The sequence below is a fragment of the Anomaloglossus baeobatrachus genome, chromosome 11 (genome assembly GCF_048569485.1).
Source record: "Anomaloglossus baeobatrachus isolate aAnoBae1 chromosome 11, aAnoBae1.hap1, whole genome shotgun sequence".
In the NCBI taxonomy this organism is placed as follows: domain Eukaryota; kingdom Metazoa; phylum Chordata; class Amphibia; order Anura; family Aromobatidae; genus Anomaloglossus; species Anomaloglossus baeobatrachus.
Genome location: NC_134363.1, coordinates 52,930,228 through 52,949,789, shown reverse-complemented (window position 1 = coordinate 52,949,789; position 19,562 = coordinate 52,930,228). Strand labels below are relative to the sequence as shown.

At 49.8% G+C, this 19,562-nt stretch overlaps 1 protein-coding gene across 1 annotated transcript; it reads right to left on the bottom strand.

Moving 5' to 3' along the window:
* Positions 1–1,562: 1,562 nt before the first annotated feature.
* Positions 1,563–18,711, bottom strand: LOC142257124 (trans-1,2-dihydrobenzene-1,2-diol dehydrogenase-like). Its single transcript, XM_075329215.1, has 7 exons — positions 18,590–18,711; positions 14,114–14,225; positions 12,481–12,644; positions 4,273–4,525; positions 4,072–4,196; positions 1,823–1,973; positions 1,563–1,739 (listed from the first exon to the last, which is right to left on the bottom strand). Exons 1-7 carry the CDS (start codon positions 18,677–18,679, stop codon positions 1,630–1,632), a joined length of 1,005 nt encoding a protein of 334 aa, XP_075185330.1. The 5' UTR covers positions 18,680–18,711; the 3' UTR covers positions 1,563–1,629.
* Between the last annotated feature and the right edge of the window lie 851 nt (positions 18,712–19,562).

Sequence of the window (19,562 nt, the reverse complement as noted above, 5' to 3'; positions counted from 1 at the left end):
ACCACACCCCTTGAGAGGAGATGGAGGCTTTTGGCCCCCTCCACTATTCCAGTGAAGGTCAAGGCTTTTCCCCCTCCTGGGATCCCCAGGGGTCCTCTCATGGGTACATGTGTGAGACCTGATCACTATGCGCCTGTGTACCACACCCCTGTCAGCCTTCTGGATTACCTGTATTGTACTGTCCCCAGCATGGGTGCAGTACTCAGTGGTGCCTGACCAGGTCAGGGGCGCCACAGTGGCTGAGTAAGGGGACTGTCAGTAGACCCAGCCCGCACGGGGTGCAGGTCCCCAGAGCAGGGGCCCATTCAGTTGGCCTGCCCAACCTGCCGGTGAGGGCCCTTTATGTGCCTCACCAAACTACACAGAGTCCGCAGCTACAGCAGAAACGAGGGGGCCCATAAGTGACAGAAGGCAAGCAGCCGGAATTACTTTTGTCCACGCTGCCCGCAAATGGGCCAGAAAGGGGAGAACGGCGTATGCGACTTCCCTGGGTGATCCCAGCAAGACTTCAGGTCAGGGTCACCTCAAAATAAGAAGGGCTAGGAAGGCGAATCAGCAGTCACCCCTACATCAGCCGAAGGGATACCTGGTTCCTCCTGGTCCACCACAGCATCGCCCGGGTTAACTCACCCCTGCCATCTGAAAGTGAGTAAAAACCCTGAAAGACTTTGCTGTTTGTGTGTGGCTTCTGCGACCTGCGGTACTACACACTTACACTGGGCCCTGGGGCCAGCCTCACTCTCGGGAGGCTACAACATCTGACAGCAACTAACATCAGCCCCAGGCGTCCCCTAAACTGCAGTGGCGGTCACCCCTTGACCGCAATTACCGAGAGTGGTGTCACGAATTCCCCATTGAAGTTAACCTACCTGTGACCAGAAGATTTCCCAAGCCCGTGGAGACCCTGCGGCGACCTGCACCTGAAGGTAATGCAGGGCTCCACAGAGGCAATATAATTTATGAGATTCATTATTGGGGCATCATAATATGGGTGGGAAACTGTGAGAACATCACAATGTATTATGGGCACTGTAGAGGCAATATAATTTATGAGAGGCATTCTGGGGGCATCATACTGTGGATGGGGAACTGTGAGGACATCACAATGTATTGTGGACACTTTGTAGGCCATATAAATTTATGAAGAGCATCCTGGCGGCATCATACTGTGGGTGGGGAACTGTGGGGTCAACATAATGTATTAAGGGCATTGTGGAGGCAATATGGTTTATGAGATGCATTATGGGGGCATCATACTGTGGGTGGAAAACGGTGGGGACATCATAATGTATTATGGGCACTGGAGGCAATATAATTTATGAAAGGCATTATGGGTGCATCATAATGTGTAAGGGAGCATAGTAGCCGCACTAAAGATGGACATGCCCAACAGCAGTTGGGTGCCACAACTGTATAGTGTTTAATATTGAATAACACTACACATTTTGTCATATGGACTGTTTTATGTGTTTATTGGGGTCGACATGTCCAAAATTTTAACATGTGCCACCCCAAATTTATGATTAATTCCATAATATTTGCGGGATAAAAAGTCAAAACAATTTACAGTTATTATAGATACTTTTATTTAAATTACATTTTTATTAACCATTTATCAGTGTAGAACGCTTAGACTTTGTCTTGGGGAAATCTGACTCCAAGTTGTTTGCGAACCTCTTCCATTATGGTGGCCAGAAGTTCACTATCAGCCAAGCTCATCAGCGGACTTTCCTTTAATCCTGCAACAGCGGAAAAAGAAGACGTTAGACCCGAATATTGGAGCTACCGACGGAATTTACCGATGCCTGATCACGGATTTTACCTTTCAGCAAACACTGGCGAACATGTTCAGCTTCATAGCTTAGTCCGGTGCTGTTTGTGAAGTGTGTGGCTTTCATAGACTGCGGGAGAGGATATTTGGTTTCTTTCCCATTTAGGATTACTGTTGTTGGGCACCACATGCATGAAGGAACCTAAGGAGACAGTACGTTCAAAGATGTGCTCAGTGGCTCCAATACAGCTTCCAAAATGACTTCATTCAAGTTTGACAGCATATTAATGACACATCATGCACCTCTGTAAACTTCAAATGACCCCATCATAGGTCACACTGGTCAGTTGGACACTATTTTTGTCCATCTAACAAAATATTAAGCAAAGTAGTAAGGCTTTTGTTATGAACAGAAATAGAGATGGGTGACTCTGCAGATATTCGGGTTTGGCGGGTCCAGCCGAACTTAAAAAAAAAAGTTTACTTCAGGACCGGGCTTGAACCCAAACACCTGCCCAGACGCCAAACCCCATATAAATCTATCGGGACTCGAACATTGGCTTTAAAATGGTTGTAATAGGGGCTAGGGGGTTCTAAAACAGGACAGTTATACTTACCAAGTCTACTGCATGACACTGATACTCTGGGTCTGCTCATTAACTCTCATACATATTCACTGCTTCCCCCCCCACTATCAGTCCCGGCTACTCGGTACTCGTAACTAGTGATGAGCAGGCACTACCATGCTCGGGTGCTCTGTACTCATAACTAGTGATGAGCGGGCACTGCCATGCTCGGGTGCTCAGTACTCATAACTAGTGATGAGCGGGCACTACCATGCTCGGGTGCTCGGTACTCGTAACTAGTGATGAGCGGGCACTACCATGCTCAGTATTCGTAAATAGGGATGAGTGAGCACTACCATGCTCGGCTGTTCGGTACTCATAACTAGTGATGAGCGGGCACTACCATGCTCGGGTGCTCAGTACTCGTAACTAGTGATGAGTGAGCACTACCATGCTCAGGTGCTCTGTACTCGTAACTAGTGATGAGTGAGCACTACCATGCTCGGGTGCTCAGTACTCGTAACTAGTGATGAGCGAGCACTACCATGCTCAGGTGCTCTGTACTCGTAACTAGTGATGAGCGGGCACTACCATGCTCAGGTGCTCTGTACTCGTAACTAGTGATGAGCGAGCACTACCATGCTCGGGTGCTCGGTACTCGTAACTAGTGATGAGCGGCCACTACCATGCTCAGTACTCGTAACTAGGGATGAGTGAGCACTACCATGCTCGGCTGTTCGGTACTCATAACTAGTGATGAGCGGGCACTACCATGCTCGGGTGCTCTGTACTCGTAACTAGTGATGAGCGAGCACTACCATGCTCGGGTGCTCAGTACTCGTAACTAGTGATGAGCGGGCACTACCATGCTCGGGTGCTCTGTACTCGTAACTAGTGATGAGCGAGCACTACCATGCTCGGATGCTCTGTACTCGTAACTAGTGATGAGCGGGCACTACCATGCTCGGGTGCTCTGTACTCGTAACTAGTGATGAGCGAGCACTACCATGCTCGGGTGCTCTGTACTCGTAACTAGTGATGAGCGGGCACTACCATGCTCGGGTGCTCTGTACTCGTAACTAGTGATGAGCGAGCACTACCATGCTCGGGTGCTCAGTACTTGTAACTAGTGATGAGCGGGCACTACCATGCTCAGGTGCTCAGTACTCATAACTAGTGATGAGCGGGTACTACCATGCTCAGGTGCTCAGTACTGGTAACTAGTGATGAGCGGGCACTACCATGCTCGGGTGCTCAGTACTCGTAACTAGTGATGAGCGGGCACTACCATGCTCGGGTGCTCGGTACTCGTAATGAGCAGTTGGTGCTCAGATGGACTCAAGTACCGAGTATAATGAAAGTTAAAGGGGAACTTGAGCATTTTTCCGAAAGAGTTATCGAAAAAATGCTTGAGTTCCCCATTGACTTCTATTATGTTTCCAGCACTTGTGCAACCACTGTTCTTAGAAATGAATGAGTCTATAATAGTTCTCAGTAATAATAGAGGACCTATAAAGCAGTCAACCTTTTCTATGTGTATAATCCATCTTGTTAATGGGTGTTAAATGTTAAAAAAATAAAAAGTTGTATTAGCACAAGCCATTGACCAATAGGCAAACCAATGCAGTTTTTCTTATAAAGACATAATGGGAGTGTGACGTTCTGAGAAGCGTTCGTTCATTATTGTTAAACGAAGACGTCACAATTGTGCATCAAAACTCAGAGAGGCCATACCTCAATCATGCCTGTAGAACCACAAATGGCAGCCCGGTTTGGCATCCCAACCATAATGGTGCAGGTGAGGATGGCTTGCCTTTTACCGGGGTATTGAAGAACAATAGTCACCGTTTCATCAACCCCTAAAAGATAAGAAGCAATAAGTAAAAATTGCAGTTCTTTGTTTTTGCAATGAATTCTTGTTCTATCCAGACGTACCAGTCTCATATAGGAAGCCTTTAGCGGTCACAGACTCTGGTTTTTCACCATTGAATACCATTAAAGCAAATTGGAGACAGTAACAGCCAATGTCCAGGAGAGCTCCACCACCCAGCTCCTTCTGCACCGCCCGGGGAACATGATATTGGTTGGAGCCAAATTCTGCCCGTACGACTTTGATATCCCCTATGGCCTTCTGTGATAGAAGAGTTCGGATCTGCTCATACACAGGAAAGAAGCGACTCCACATTGCCTAAGGTGCAACAAGAAATTAATCACTCAAAACAAATTGATGGTTTCAGTTTTCGAGCTGTCCTCTCCAGCCAAGATGCCCCAGTCTCTATATCCTCCCATGTCGTAGGAGGTCAACTGGTTAGCTGAAGCAATTGAAAGCATATTTAACCAGTTGCTCATAACTTGATGCATCTAACTTAGTTGTGTTCCAATGGTGTAACTTAAAGTTTGTGTGCCCCAATAGGGATCCCCAACTATCACAATAGTAATAATCTTTTTATATGAGAAAATGGGACCTTTAGGGTCCTCTCTAATCACCAAGGGCCAGGTGTCATGGGTGATTATTTCTGATTGGTTTTCATCCTTTTCCCTTTAGGATCCTGCGGAGTTCCTCTCCTTTTCAGCTGTTTTTCATCAGCACTTCCCTTGGTGTCTTTCAATACCTTCATTTCCCCTTACTCGGAGCTGGTGATAACTCTTATACCCTTAACAAGTCTTCAGTGCAAGCAGTCGGCTCGTATACATCTAGAGAAACTTTGTTGTGGCTGCCGTTCCTCTCCCTAAGTCATCTGGAGATACATTGTTCGTTCACTTTCTACCTGTTTGTTATCTCTGTGTCTTCATTAGAGCTTAGTGGGGTGGACTAAGCGCTCATCCCATCTGCTCCTTACCTTGGACCTCCTTCAGGGTCAGCCAAGGTCAGGTATCCGGCTTGGCGCAGGGGTGCAGAACCTATCTAGGGTGGTGAGCGACCCCAGGGCCCAGCAGTAGGTTTAGTCAGGGGTCACCATCTCCCCCTTCCCTAGACACAGGGTTTCCTTTCCCTTCGCCGTACCTAGCATGACATCAGGTGTGATTGCAACCCCTGCACCTATCATAGTTACATCCCTGGTGTGTACTACTTTAATGAAGCAAAGCCATGAAAATTAACTCTCAGGGGTACTTTACACGCTGCGACATCGCTAGCAATCTCGTTAGAGATGTAACACGCCAGATCGCACATACGATTTGCCGAGATCGCACATGCGACCGGCGCTACAAAAATGACCTATTTGCGATCTCAGCAAATCTTATCTGCGATCTGGCGTGTCACATCACTAACGAGATCGCTAGCGATGTCACAGTGTGTAAAGCACCCTTTACTCCAATTTAACTGTATGTGGTGTTGACAGTACATGTAGTAATAAACTTATTGTTCGCTTCCTTTTCCCGTTCCTTTTCCCGTTCCGGGCGTAATAACAATTTTCCAGGGGGAGTGTTGATTTAGGGTATGTGCACATTACACCTTTTCCAGGCAAAGGCCGTCTGGAAAAGCATTAAAAATAAGCCAAAAAGCATATAAAAATGACTTTATGTACACGTTCCATCTTTTTGGACCTCTAACCGCTTTATGCTTCCGAACCCTCAAAGACGTGACGTAAAGTCTTCAGGCGTTTTTCCCTCTGAATCCGCTCACTATTAATACATTCAACCCTTTTTTAAAAAACGCCAGTGATTAAATTGCAGCAAAAGACGTAAAAAAAGACGCTTCAGGAGAAACATCATCAACATTTTCCTGCAGTGTCTTTTGAATGAAAAGCTCAGTGGGTATGCCGGCGTGCAGGTAACGTTATTAGAGATGAGCGAACCCGAGGTTTGGTCTTCGTACGAAACAGAGACTTTACACAAAAACAAAGTTTGGGTTCGGAGTTCGGGGGCTTTACATATGAAGACCACTCACATGAGCATCGCTGTGCTCGGGTACACTGTGTGCTCAGCCCAGTGTGAGCTGCTTGAAGTGTTTGAACAGCTCGCACCGGGGGCAACAACAGCGTGATCAGAAGTAGTGTGCACCAAACCAAAAAATGGTAAAACCCTGCCCACCCGCTCCTAGAAGTGATCTGTTTATTGCTGGCTGCATGCGGTTGGAGAGTCGAACTGCGAAATTACTGACTTCCATTGGAGTTCAGGTCAAGACCAGGTCCCAAACCAAACATTATCTAAACTCTGACTGAACCCGACCAACCGAACTTCCACGGCTCCGCTCATCTCTACTTACTATACAAAAGTGTGGATGTCTGAAGCAAGCAAATTAAGCCAGTTATATACGTTTGGCAACTGAACCTGCTGATTTGGATGGAACTAGATGACCATCCAATGTGTATGGCCTCCTGAATCTGATGACAGGGGAGGTGAGGATTGGGCAGGGAGACAAGCTTTCATCAGAAAAAGGCATCTAGAGACATAAACTGGCCATACACACTAGATAGCTGTCGACCAAACATCCATGTCTCACGAGTTCCCCATACACATGTGTGGCGCCCCTGACCTGGTCAGGCACCACTGAGTACTGCACCCATGCTGGGGACAGTACAATACAGGTAATCCAGAAGGCTGACCGAGGTGTGACAACACAGGCGCATAGTGATCAGGTCTCACACATGTACCCATGAGAGGACCCCTGGGGATCCCAGGAGGGGGAAAAGCCTTCACCTTCACTGGAATAGTGGAGGGGGCCAAAAGCCTCCATCTCCTCTCAAGGGGTGTGGTAAGAGAGTCTGGTTGCTAGGTGGCGTAGGCAGGCACAAAAGGGAAAAGAGAAGGAGGAGTAAACAGTCTGGAGTCTGCAGCAGAGTGTGGAGGAGTGAGGAGCAGGAAAGTGAAGCTCAGACAGGAGCAGCAGTGAAGGTCCCAGATGTGAGCCGGTTCAGTGCAGAGTCCAGGGAGCTCGAGTGAGGAGCAGATCCCGTGGGCTGCTGTAGTCTGACAGCGTCCGCGCAGTGGCTACCGACGGGGGAGAACGGTCAACTAGGAGTGCTACCCGAAATCCATCTTCAGCTAGAGAGAGGGCAACGGAGTGGGAAGTAAGGAGACTGCTAGAGAGTACCAGGCCCAAACGGGCGGCAGATCCCGAAGCGGAGATAGATCCAGCTTTCTTTTGCTAAACCTGCCGGTGTGGGGCTCTCAAAGCCCACGCCACAACACCACAAAAGCCGCAGCCACGTAGTCACAGTTAGGGCCCATAGGTCACAGGAGGCAAGCAGCTGGAGTGGCCTGGTCCAGGCGACAAGCAAACGGCAAACGAAGGGGAGAGAGGCTGCAGCATCTTCCCTGGGTGACCCCCATAGGGACTCAAAGTCGGGGTTACCCCAAACCACCAAGGGCTAAGGAAGGCGAGTTAGTAGTCACCCTCACAAGTCAGCCTGAAGGACACCTGGTTCCCACTTGGTTCATCCCAGCTACGCCCGGGTCGCTCACCCTGCCATCAACTGTGAGTAAAAACCCTGAAAGACATCCTGCCTGTGTTGAGTCATTCTGCGCCTTGTAGTTCTACACATCTACACAGGGCCCTGGGGCTTGCCTCACTCTCAGGAGGCTACTACAACTGGCTGCACTCACCATCAGCCCCAGGCATCCCTTAACCTGCAGTGGCGGTCCCCACTGACCGCAAATCTGAGAGTGGCGTCACGACAAACTACAAAGAAGGTTTCCCTACCTGTGACCAGACAGATCCATCTACGTGGAGTCCCTGAAGGTAATGCACCGACACAGCGTCCCCGGGGCTTCACATCTGGCGTCACGAACAGGATAAGGACTAGACCTGTCCAGACAGGTGACCATGTGCCTGGGCGGTCCGCTTGAAAAATTGGAAGCGCCGCCATATTGCCACCATGAAAAGCGCGCTGAAAAACAACAGCAGCCCGCGCTGGAAGAAGTTACCGCCCACGAAGAGGTGTGGCTACCCAGAGATCCCCTGCAGAGTTCTGACCTCGCTTGTGAAGAAAGCGGAAGCGTCCAGAGACGGCGGGAAGGACAGAGAGCCACAAGCCTGCTGCTGCAGAGAGAAGAAATGGAGTCCGGACGTGGATACCCAGAACCAGGCTCTGCTGCCTGGTGGTGCCGGGAGCTTGCTATCTTCTGCGATCAGCTGGAGGCCAGGATTATGCGACAGCTCAGTGAGGGACGCACGGAGCTTCTGGAGATGGCTGCGGCGGTTCGGACCTACGAAGAGGGAGCCGCGCGACGCATGCCAGATCGAGCGGCGACGACTCAGATCCCGATGGTGCCACCGATGGGTGAGTCCAGAGTTGCCCCGGCCAGCGCAAGTGCTCCGACCCCTGCTGCTACGACCGCGGTCCCAGAAGAGGCGCCTGGCGCGGCGACGCTGAGCGAGGCCGCAGCCACGCTAGGTGCGGCCCGCCAAATCCAGGCCGCCGCAGCGACACCCCGCCTGGCCCGCAAAGGTCCGACTGCCACGGCGATACTCATCCGTGCCGCAGGTGTGACGCTGACCCAGGCTGCCACCCTGCTGAGCCCAGTCCGCCAAGACCCCACCGCAGCAGCGACGCTCGTCCGAGCCGCAAGTGAGATGCTGAACCAGGCCGCAGCCCCGCCAGGTGCGGCCCGTCAAGCCCCGATCACTGCAGCGACGCCCAGCTCCACCTGCACGGACCCCATTGGGGATGCGACGCCAATTCAGACCGCGGCTGCAATGCCCAGTCCGGCCCGCCAAGAACTGGCCGCAACAGCGACGCAGATCCAGGCCGCCGCCACGCCAGGCTCGGCCCGCACAGACCAGGCCGCCGCCACGCCAGGCTCGGCCCGCACAGACCAGGCCGCCGCCATGCCAGGCGCGGCCCGCCAAGACCAGGCCGCCGCAGCGATGCCCTGCGCGGCCCGCCAAGAAAAGACTACATCACCATTTACCCCGGCCTGCAAGGCCAGAGCAGACACCGCTCCCCAGTCTAAGGAGGTCCCTGCAAGGAAATCCCTGATAGGTGAAGACCCCGCGTACTGGCAGCTGAAGGCTGACATGGAGGCCAAGTTTCCACAGGAGATGGTGGACCAGTACATGCTCCCTCCGCACACCCCTAAGGCAACCCCTGCGGCAACCACGCCGAAGAGTCCACCGCCTGGGCCAGCTGAGGAACACTCATCCCTAGCGCTGCCACGACCAGAGTGCAGCGAAGAACTAAGGGGGAGAGGAGGGCAAGAAGTTGAGGAGTTGCCCCCGGAGCCAGCAGCAGTGCTAGTCCCAGAGCCGGAGATGCTGCCATATTCCCGCTGGGACGAGGAAGACCTGACACCTCCTGCTGAAGAAGACCTGCCCAACCGCCCCACCTGGGAGCTTGTAAGCTGCACTTCGCAGAATCCAGCCCGCAAGACACAGCGCCGCAGTAGAACCCAGTCTTTCCCTGCACCGCCATCCCCAGAGCAGAGAGAAGTCACGGTCAGAGACCTACAAGAAAAACGGTTCCTGAGAAGAGCCAAAGCACAGATCAGAGGACCCCTGCGTCGAGGAATTGTCGAAGATTTCAGCCTCAAATCAGGATACGGCTTTATAGTATCACCTGGTGTGAAGGAAGGGATTTTTGTCAATCGAAGGGATGTGAGAGCCCACCTGCCCAGAGGACACCCTGGAAGAAATTTGAAGATAGGAGACTCAGTGGAGTTCACTATGCATCAGGGAGAAAGAGGCTGGTATGCCCTAGATGTTGCACCATGTTCTAGAAGTCCTTGCAGAAGCCCTGCAGTCACAACAGAAGATGAAGACAGAGACACTGAAGAAGAAAGAAAATACAACGAACCCACAGACGAAGAAAGAGATCAAGAAACCAGCAGGTGCCGCAGCCCTACAGGCCCAAGCCCTGGTATGGAAGAGTAGAGGAATCTGCATAAAGTAAAGCATACAGCAAGTTAAAGTTTTGAAAAGTTGGAAGTTTTGCAACGTTTACGTTTAAGTATGTGCCCACATAAACTTGTGTGAGAAAACCATAAACCTTAAGGCTATGAACTGGCTATAGCCACAAACTCTCGCAGTGTAAATAGTTACACCAGAGGGCACCACCACCACCAGAGTCAGCCTGTTTAGGGGCTTGGCTCGTCTGCAACCAGGAGGAGCCCGTCCGTATATAGGGCCTTGGCTCGCCTGCGACCAGAGAGCATGCCTGCTTATGGGGCCTGGCTCTCCACCACAAAGAGGGTACCTGGTCAGCACCAACTGTGGAGGCCGCCTCTACATCCTGCCAGAAGAGGCTGAGGGCGCGGATCCACCAGGCCAGGTATACCCTGAAACCACCAGCCCATGAAAGCCGCCTCTACATCCTGCCAGAAGTGGCTGAAGGCGCGGCCAAAGGGAGAGGCAGATTGGAGGAAAGGTCTGGGGAAGTAGATGGCCCAGATCTGGTTACCAAAAGGACCGGTGACCTGCCTCCTGAAAGGGTTTGGGTGGGTTAACGGACTTGTGGGTGGAGGGTGGTGATGTATGGTACCTGGTGCTTTTAAAATGTTTTACATGTTTTAATGTTTTATGCATTTTAAAATGTTGTCTTGCAGCCCGAGGACGTGCTGGTGATAACTAAGGGGGAATGTGGCGCCCCTGACCTGGTCAGGCACCACTGAGTACTGCACCCATGCTGGGGACAGTACAATACAGGTAATCCAGAAGGCTGACCGAGGTGTGACAACACAGGCGCATAGTGATCAGGTCTCACACATGTACCCATGAGAGGACCCCTGGGGATCCCAGGAGGGGGAAAAGCCTTCACCTTCACTGGAATAGTGGAGGGGGCCAAAAGCCTCCATCTCCTCTCAAGGGGTGTGGTAAGAGAGTCTGGTTGCTAGGTGGCGTAGGCAGGCACAAAAGGGAAAAGAGAAGGAGGAGTAAACAGTCTGGAGTCTGCAGCAGAGTGTGGAGGAGTGAGGAGCAGGAAAGTGAAGCTCAGACAGGAGCAGCAGTGAAGGTCCCAGATGTGAGCCGGTTCAGTGCAGAGTCCAGGGAGCTCGAGTGAGGAGCAGATCCCGTGGGCTGCTGTAGTCTGACAGCGTCCGCGCAGTGGCTACCGACGGGGGAGAACGGTCAACTAGGAGTGCTACCCGAAATCCATCTTCAGCTAGAGAGAGGGCAACGGAGTGGGAAGTAAGGAGACTGCTAGAGAGTACCAGGCCCAAACGGGCGGCAGATCCCGAAGCGGAGATAGATCCAGCTTTCTTTTGCTAAACCTGCCGGTGTGGGGCTCTCAAAGCCCACGCCACAACACCACAAAAGCCGCAGCCACGTAGCCACAGTTAGGGCCCATAGGTCACAGGAGGCAAGCAGCTGGAGTGGCCTGGTCCAGGCGACAAGCAAACGGCAAACGAAGGGGAGAGAGGCTGCAGCATCTTCCCTGGGTGACCCCCATAGGGACTCAAAGTCGGGGTTACCCCAAACCACCAAGGGCTAAGGAAGGCGAGTTAGTAGTCACCCTCACAAGTCAGCCTGAAGGACACCTGGTTCCCACTTGGTTCATCCCAGCTACGCCCGGGTCGCTCACCCTGCCATCAACTGTGAGTAAAAACCCTGAAAGACATCCTGCCTGTGTTGAGTCATTCTGCGCCTTGTAGTTCTACACATCTACACAGGGCCCTGGGGCTTGCCTCACTCTCAGGAGGCTACTACAACTGGCTGCACTCACCATCAGCCCCAGGCATCCCTTAACCTGCAGTGGCGGTCCCCACTGACCGCAAATCTGAGAGTGGCGTCACGACAAACTACAAAGAAGGTTTCCCTACCTGTGACCAGACAGATCCATCTACATGGAGTCCCTGAAGGTAATGCACCGACACAGCGTCCCCGGGGCTTCACACATGCCTGCTCCTTTTGGCCGTGCGTTCCTATATTCTCTATGAGAGAGTCATCTCCCCACCAAAGGATCGGCCATTGAATTCTAGCTGCCAGATTCATATAAACACTGACCTCAACCATCAGGATAAAGTAGAGAAGACCCCATACATACTAGATGGTTGGCAAATTGCCCAAAATTGGTGGCTTCAGACATCTTTTATTTTATGTGTTGGGGTCTCTACAGCTGTTCGGCCAATAACTACTTAACGTGTATGAAAAGCCTTAGATCACAATCTTCATAAAGGACAGAGAATGAAGTGGATAATGGCAATTTTTGTAGAGTACTACAGAGTATATTGGTGCTATACAAGTAACGAGGGCATAAAAAGTACCTCCATAAAAAAGACATCATGTTTCCTCGCAGCTGCTATCATCTCTTTAACCTCTGATGAGTTCATGGCCAGTGGTTTTTCACACACAACATTTTTCTTGTTTTCTAGGAACATCAGCACTACTTCTCGATGGACTACGTGCAGGACACCAACATAGATGATATCTGCAACAGAGAGTAGTTATGGGAACTATGCAAACGGTGTTTCCTGTAGACTCTTACTTCGTTTCAATGATGGTGCCATTCTGTTCAGTCAAAGAGAAACTTGGGAAAAATGTACTCACTTGGCCCGTTCAAGCTACATCCAATAAAGACGAGCGTATCATTTTGTAGAACCCTGGTCAAGCGGCCACTTCAATAGGCCCTGATGACCACTTAGGAAGCTTGTGAACTATCTCTTATCTGCCGTTATCCCTGGTCTCTTCTTCTGCTTAGTAATGTCCAGGGCAATGTTGTGTGTGTCACACCACAATGGTGATGTCTCGTTGGCCATACAATTTGCAGAGGTGCCATCTAGGCCAGCAGGCAGGAGGTGGTTCAGAGGGCCCTTATTAGATGACTGATGTGGCTACCAGACCAGGGTCCATCAAATGGGTGGGCTCTTCTCTAACTTGCAGTGTTCATTTCTTTTTTTTTTGGACATTCGTTAACCAACACTTAGAAGAGACAGAAAGATGGAGGTGTCTCCTCTTTGCTGAGACTTCTTTATCGAGCACTTGGCTGGACAGACATCCAACAGAAGTCATCCTAATGGACATGTATGTTAATAGGATCTATTCCTTTATACCAAAAATTACCTGGGCAGACGTTGCTTTTGGAACTTATCTGTCCTATCCATTCCTTGTAATCGTCTGACGATCAACACTAAAGGGTGCTTTACACGCTGCGACATCGCTAATGATATATCGTCGGGGTCACGCCGTTAGTGACGCACATCCGGCGTCGTTAGCAATCAATGATTGCAAAAACGTCAAAAAATCGTTGATCGTTGACACATCGCTCCTTTTCATAATATCATTGGTGGTGCATGCCGCTGGTTGTTCGTCGTTCCTGCGGCACCACACATCGCTATGTGTGACACCCCAGGAATGACGTACATCTCCTTACCTGCGTCCACCAGTAATGAGGAAGGAAAGAGGTGGGCGGCATGTTCCGGCCGCTCATCTCCGCCCCTCCTCTGCTATTGGATGGCTGCCGTGTGACGTCGCTGTGACGCCGCACGAATCGCCCCCTTAGAAAGGAGGCGGTTCGCCAGCCACAGCGATGTCGCAGGGAAGGTAAGTCCGTGTGACAGGTGTAAGCGATGTGTGCCACGGGCAGCAATTTGCCCGTGATGCACAACCGATGGGGGCGGGTACGCTCGCTAGCGATCTCGCTAGCGAGATCGCAGCGTGTAGAGTACCCTTAAGACTCACATAGAATATAGATGGCAGAAAAATGCTTCATAAACGCGAAATAGTGAGTGGTTTTCTTTGATTTACCATGCCCACAGGGTTACCAGCAGAGATAAGGCTTCCTATCAGATGTCAGATAGGCTCGTTATATGGAGTGCACTGTCCTGCACCCCTGCCCAATGTACAATGGTGTCCACTATCACTGTATTACATTAGCTCCATGGCGGAGCAGTCCCTCACCAATATTTGGATCCAAAGCAAGTTCTTTATATGAGCCATAGACCTTTGGTATATTGTGAGTTCTGGCAAATTCTGTAGCGCGTTTCAGGTCTTTTGCCGCAATGGCCACAGCCTAAAAGAAACAAAGAGGATAATTTAGTATTATTTACCGGTCAGTAGATCAGATCATAAGTGTGGCTGTTGCATGATGCCACCATTGGGTGAGTGGGTACTGGCTCGTGTTAGGTCACTCTACTTGCTTGTCATGGAATTGGATGGTTTATGCCGGCAGAAAAATTATTCTTATTGGCTAGAAAAATGGTTGATGTGCAACCTATAGCACAATGCTGTGTGAGGATAGAATTATGTCAATCCACCTTCCCTATCTTGCTACATAGTCTTCAGCCTTCCTTACTCTGAGCTGAGGCTTCAAGAGCTGACTAGGCCTCTAACCTCACGCTGCACATCATTATGTATCTCTTGAAGCACTTACTAGGCCTCGGGTGATGCTTGTTGGGATGTCACGCCATGACTTCCAAGGCCTACTTGTTGCTTACAGCTTTAGCTCAGAGTGAAGCACATCAAGGAGGATGCTACATAATTTGGGGAGACAAAAAGAGGCCGGATTGCTTGCAAGACCAGACAGCAGGCTGTGACAGCAGTGGGATAGGTAACTGGTGAGGTGAAAATATATTTTTTTAACCATTTTCCCACCATTCTACAATTCGCTACAGGGCGTTGTAAAAAATATTTTACTCAGAAGTCGTTCTTTTTTTTTTTAAAGGGGTGATCCGAAGTCTAAAGTAATTTTCTTCCTAAATCCCTATCTATTTAGTGCCATAATCTAAACTATTTTCTAATTTACTTGAATTAAAAATTCCCCACTGTTCCCTCACTACACTAAAGGCTGCTTTACACGGTACGACCGATTGTGCGATTTCACAATCGATCGTACCCGCCCCCGTCCTTTTTGCGTCACAGGCAAATCGCTGCCCGTGTCGCACAAAGTTAGTAACCCCCGTCACACACACTTACCTCTCGTGCGACCTCGCTGTGGGCGGCGAACGTCCACTTCCTGGAGTGGGAGGGACGTTCGGCGTCACAGCGACGTCACACGGCCGCCGGCCAATAGAAGCGGAGGGGCGGAGATGAGCGGGACGTAAACATCCCGCCCACCTCCTTCCTTCCACATAGAGCCGGCGGCGGCCGCGGGAGGCAGGTGAGCTGCTCATCGTTCCCGTGGTGTCACACGGAGCGGCGTGTGCTACCACGGAAACGATGGTCAACTAAATTAAACGATATTATGGAACCTAGCGAGCAGTACCCGACTCATGATTTGTGAGCGATACTGCGTCGCTAGGAGGTGTCACACAGGCCGGCATCGCCAGCGATGCCGGATGTGCGTCACAAAAACCGTGACCCCAACGATCTATCGCACGATAGATTGTCTGGTGTAAAGCAGCCTTAAATGTCCAGTCACACTAAACAACTTACCAGCGATCCCAACAATGATAGGGATCGCTGGTAAGTTGCTAGGAGGTTGCTGGTGAGATGTCACACTGCGACGCTCCAGCGATCCCACCAGCAACCTGACTTGGCAGGGATCGCTGGAGCGTCGCTACACGAGTTGCTGGTGAGCTCACCAGCAACCAGTGTCCAGCCCCCAGCGCTGCGTGGAAGATGCTGCGCTTGGTAACTAAGGTAAATATCGGGTAACCAACCCGATATTTACCTTGGTTACCAGCGCACGCAGCTACACGTGCAGAGAGCAGGGAGCAGCGCACACTGAGCGCTGGCTCCCTGCTCTCCTAGTTACAGCACACATCGGGTTAATTACCCGATGTGTACTGCAGCTAAATGTGCACAGAGCAGGGAGCAGCGCACACCGGGTGCAGCTGCACAGGGTACATATATAGGGTATAGAGTACAGGGTGCAGCTGCACAGAGCAGGGAGCAGCGCACACCGCTTAGCGCTGGCTCCTTGCTCTCCTAGTTACAGCACACATTGGGTTAATTACCCGATGTGTACTGCAGCTATATGTGCAGAGAGCAGGGAGCAGCGCACAATGCTTAGCGCTGGCTCCTTGCTCTCCTAGTTACAGCACACATCGGGTTAATTACCCGATGTGTACTGCAGCTAAATGTGCAGAGAGCAGGGAGCAGCGCACAATGCTTAGCGCTGGCTCCCTGCTCTCCTAGCTACAGCACACATTGGGTTAATTAACCCGATGTGTCCTGCAGCTACATGTGCACAGAGCAGGAGCCGGCACTGACAGTGAGAGCGGCGGAGGCTGGTAACAAAGGTAAATATCGGGTAACCAAGGACAGGGCTTCTTGGTTACCCGATGTTTACTATGGTTACCAGCCTCCGCAGAAGCCGGCTCCTGCTGCCTGCACATTTAGTTGTTGCTGTCTCGCTGTCACACACAGCGATCTGTGCTTCACAGCGGGACAGCAACAACTAAAAAATGGCCCAGGACATTCAGCAACAACCAGCGACCTCACAGCAGGGGCCAGGTTGTTGCTGGATGTCACACACAGCAACATCACTAACAACATCGCTGCTACGTCACAAAAGTTGTTCGTTAGCAGCGATGTTGCTTAGTGTGATGGGGCCTTAACAGCATTTCTAATTTTTTTCCACTTACTTTTTATGACGCTTTGTTTGAGAATCCCAATGCATGCTGGGTTACTCAAACAAAGCGCCATCACAGGGCAAAGGTTGCGGACACTGCTGCAGTCTCTGCCCCCTCTCTGAACTGAAGTGTCATCAGTGACCTCATTTGAGGGTCAGGGCTGGTCCCTGTGCACTGTGTGATGTGCACAATGACAGCACGCTCTCTGGAAATGCAAGCCATAATGAAGCAATGACAATCTGTAACATCCATAATTTGAAGCGATGCCAATCGTCCTACCGGCTGCGATCTCTCCCGACTCCTCCGTACACAGGAGTTCTTGCTGTGCTGAATGCTTGCCTTATTGCTACAAGAGACTCATTGTGTATTCACAGTGTATTCTATTATCAAGAACAAAAGATTTGGCAATCCAAAAATCACACACCAGATCCTTTTCTTTTAGTGACATCATCTACTGAAGAAGAGTTGGGAGACCCCATACATATCAGACTATCAGCCGAGCCCAGGTCCAACCAACGCTATTCTAATGTGTTTGTAAATGGGTAAAATTACAATGTTCTTGTAGAAACTAGCACTTTTGCAATTTACCCCTGATTAAAAATCTTCTCCTTTCTCAAGAATGGAGAGATTTTTAATTTTATAGTGTATGGCTTTTTGCCTTGGTTGCCGGACAACCTGTTGTCATACAATGACTACTAGGGTTCCGCCAGGTAAAAAGAAACTCCCGGCAAACGCCGCAACACACAGGCTACACAGGGAACACGATAAAATGGTGGGCCCTGGCGCTAGGGAGAGGGAGGCAGGGTCACCTTCTGCCACTCACTTGAGGCTGATCTTTACACTCCCTAACATCCCTATAAGTGTCCATTCCCCCCATCAGCGATCACGTCGCCTAGGCCCTAGCTTGCCCTGAACTCACCCTGGATAATGAGAAGGCTGGCAAGAGCATTAGTCTTACCACTGTAATAATACAACAAAAGGGAAGGAAGACAGACAGAGGGAAAATAGCTACAAAGGAAAACACACAAAGCTCCTCCAATGCCGCTAAACACCACAAGTGCAATTGTCATGACTCCTCAGCTTCTTCCAGAGACAGGCTCCTTCCAAAATGGTCAACATAAGTATGAAGATTCTATAACCGGCATCAGATGGTAAGACACGTGACTTTTTTTTAGTAAAGGTGAGTGGTCACAAAATAGCTGTACCTTGGATTAAGGCTACAAAGGACAGACAGATAGGAAACAGTCCTTAACTCCTACTGCACCAAAAGAAAATAAATTCACTCAAATCTGCGAGCAATAAGGCGTTGTGACTTTCTGATACCAGACATGCCAGAGGTCTTCTCAGAGCAGGACACACTCATGACAGCTGCAGTCCCATCATGGCCAGTTTCCTCTGCAAGGGGCACATACCATGAATAGGCTTTATGCTTTACGGCCTCTGAAACAGGCAGTATTTCTGTGCTTCTCCTATGCTGCTGATCCAAAGCAGCCTGGGAAAGTTCTCCATTCAGAACTGGCAATCTTCAGGAATTCGGGAACACACCGCTCCCCCTGCAAACCAGGAAATTAGGGTACTGGGAGCGCTGCGCTCCTGAAGGTTCACTCCAGTTTTATATTTAGAGGCATATCACAGTTACACAGATATATATATAACACCTGCAACAGGACTCAACAAAGCTTCACTGTTCTTCTACTGCATCTCTGTATGTTGAATGTGAGTGACACGAATGTCATACAATTATTCTGATAGACATTACGGCAGGTTCACACAGTCTCACACCCTTAGAAAAGGTTAATCTTCCCAAAAATTTCTAAAAAAAAAATGGAAACAGCTTTATGGCAACTTTCGTAGACCTCACCTGGTGATCCTGGGCGGGCAGGGTCTGTAGAGCTACCATGAAGTCATTGCTTATCTTCCCCGCAGAACAGATGCCCCATTTCGTGGCCATTGCAGAAGAATAAATCCAAGCTCCTCGGATCCAGCGGAGAATCTCACAGCTCTTCACCTGATTACTTGGGTTTATATTGTTGGAAGGTAGGAGGGTCTAGTTTGCTACCAGTAAAATTTTGCTGACGTCACAACCCAAGACCCGACATAACCTGCTCTTAGTGGTGCCAGGAGAGAACGCTAAGGAGATGTGCTACATGTCGTACTGTGTAAGAAAACACTGAAACAGACCAGAAACTTTATTTTACTTTTCTTTTGTCTTTTTGTTGTTTTTTTTAGGTCATCAGTATTGTATAAGAAAAATATGCCATGTAGAAAAAACCTCAACCACAAAGCCATTGCCTTAAAATGTAATATGGAAAAAGCCCTACAAATCTTCTTATCCATTCTCCAGGTTGCTGATACATTTGCACAGGGGCGGACACTGACAGCTTGGGACCCCTGTACAAGAAATTTGTTTAGGCCCTCCTTCTTTTTTGACAACCAAGCTATAGATTATATACATTTATGGCTTAAAGTATTGGCACCCTTTAAATGGTTGCAGAAATTGAAGTATTTCTCCCAGAATATTATTGCACATGTTTTGTCATGCAAATGTTTATTTCCTTTGTGTATATTTGAACAACACAAAAAAAAACAGATAAAAAGGGAAATTGGACATAGTTTTATCAACATATCCAAATTCATGACTCAGCCCTTCACACCTTCCCCACCCCCCTCCCGAAAAAATTGGACATAATTTCACGCAAAACCCCAAAAACGGGCAGGAAAATTGGCATCATTTCAAACTTGTGAGTAAACAACTTTGTTTCAAGCATGTGATGCTCGTTCAAGCTGACCTGTAGCAAGTAACAGATGTGGGCAATATGGAAATCACACCTGAA

Coding starts and splice junctions, on each gene's coding strand:
- LOC142257124 (XM_075329215.1), bottom strand. CDS start 18,679: ATGGCCACGAAATGGGGCATCTGTTCTGCGGGGAAGATAAGCAATGAC. Junction 4,197..4,272: donor AGGCTTCCTATATGAGACTG/GTACGTCTGGAT, acceptor CTTATCTTTTAG/GGGTTGATGAAACGGTGACT. Junction 1,974..4,071: donor GTTCTACAGGCATGATTGAG/GTATGGCCTCTC, acceptor CTGTCTCCTTAG/GTTCCTTCATGCATGTGGTG.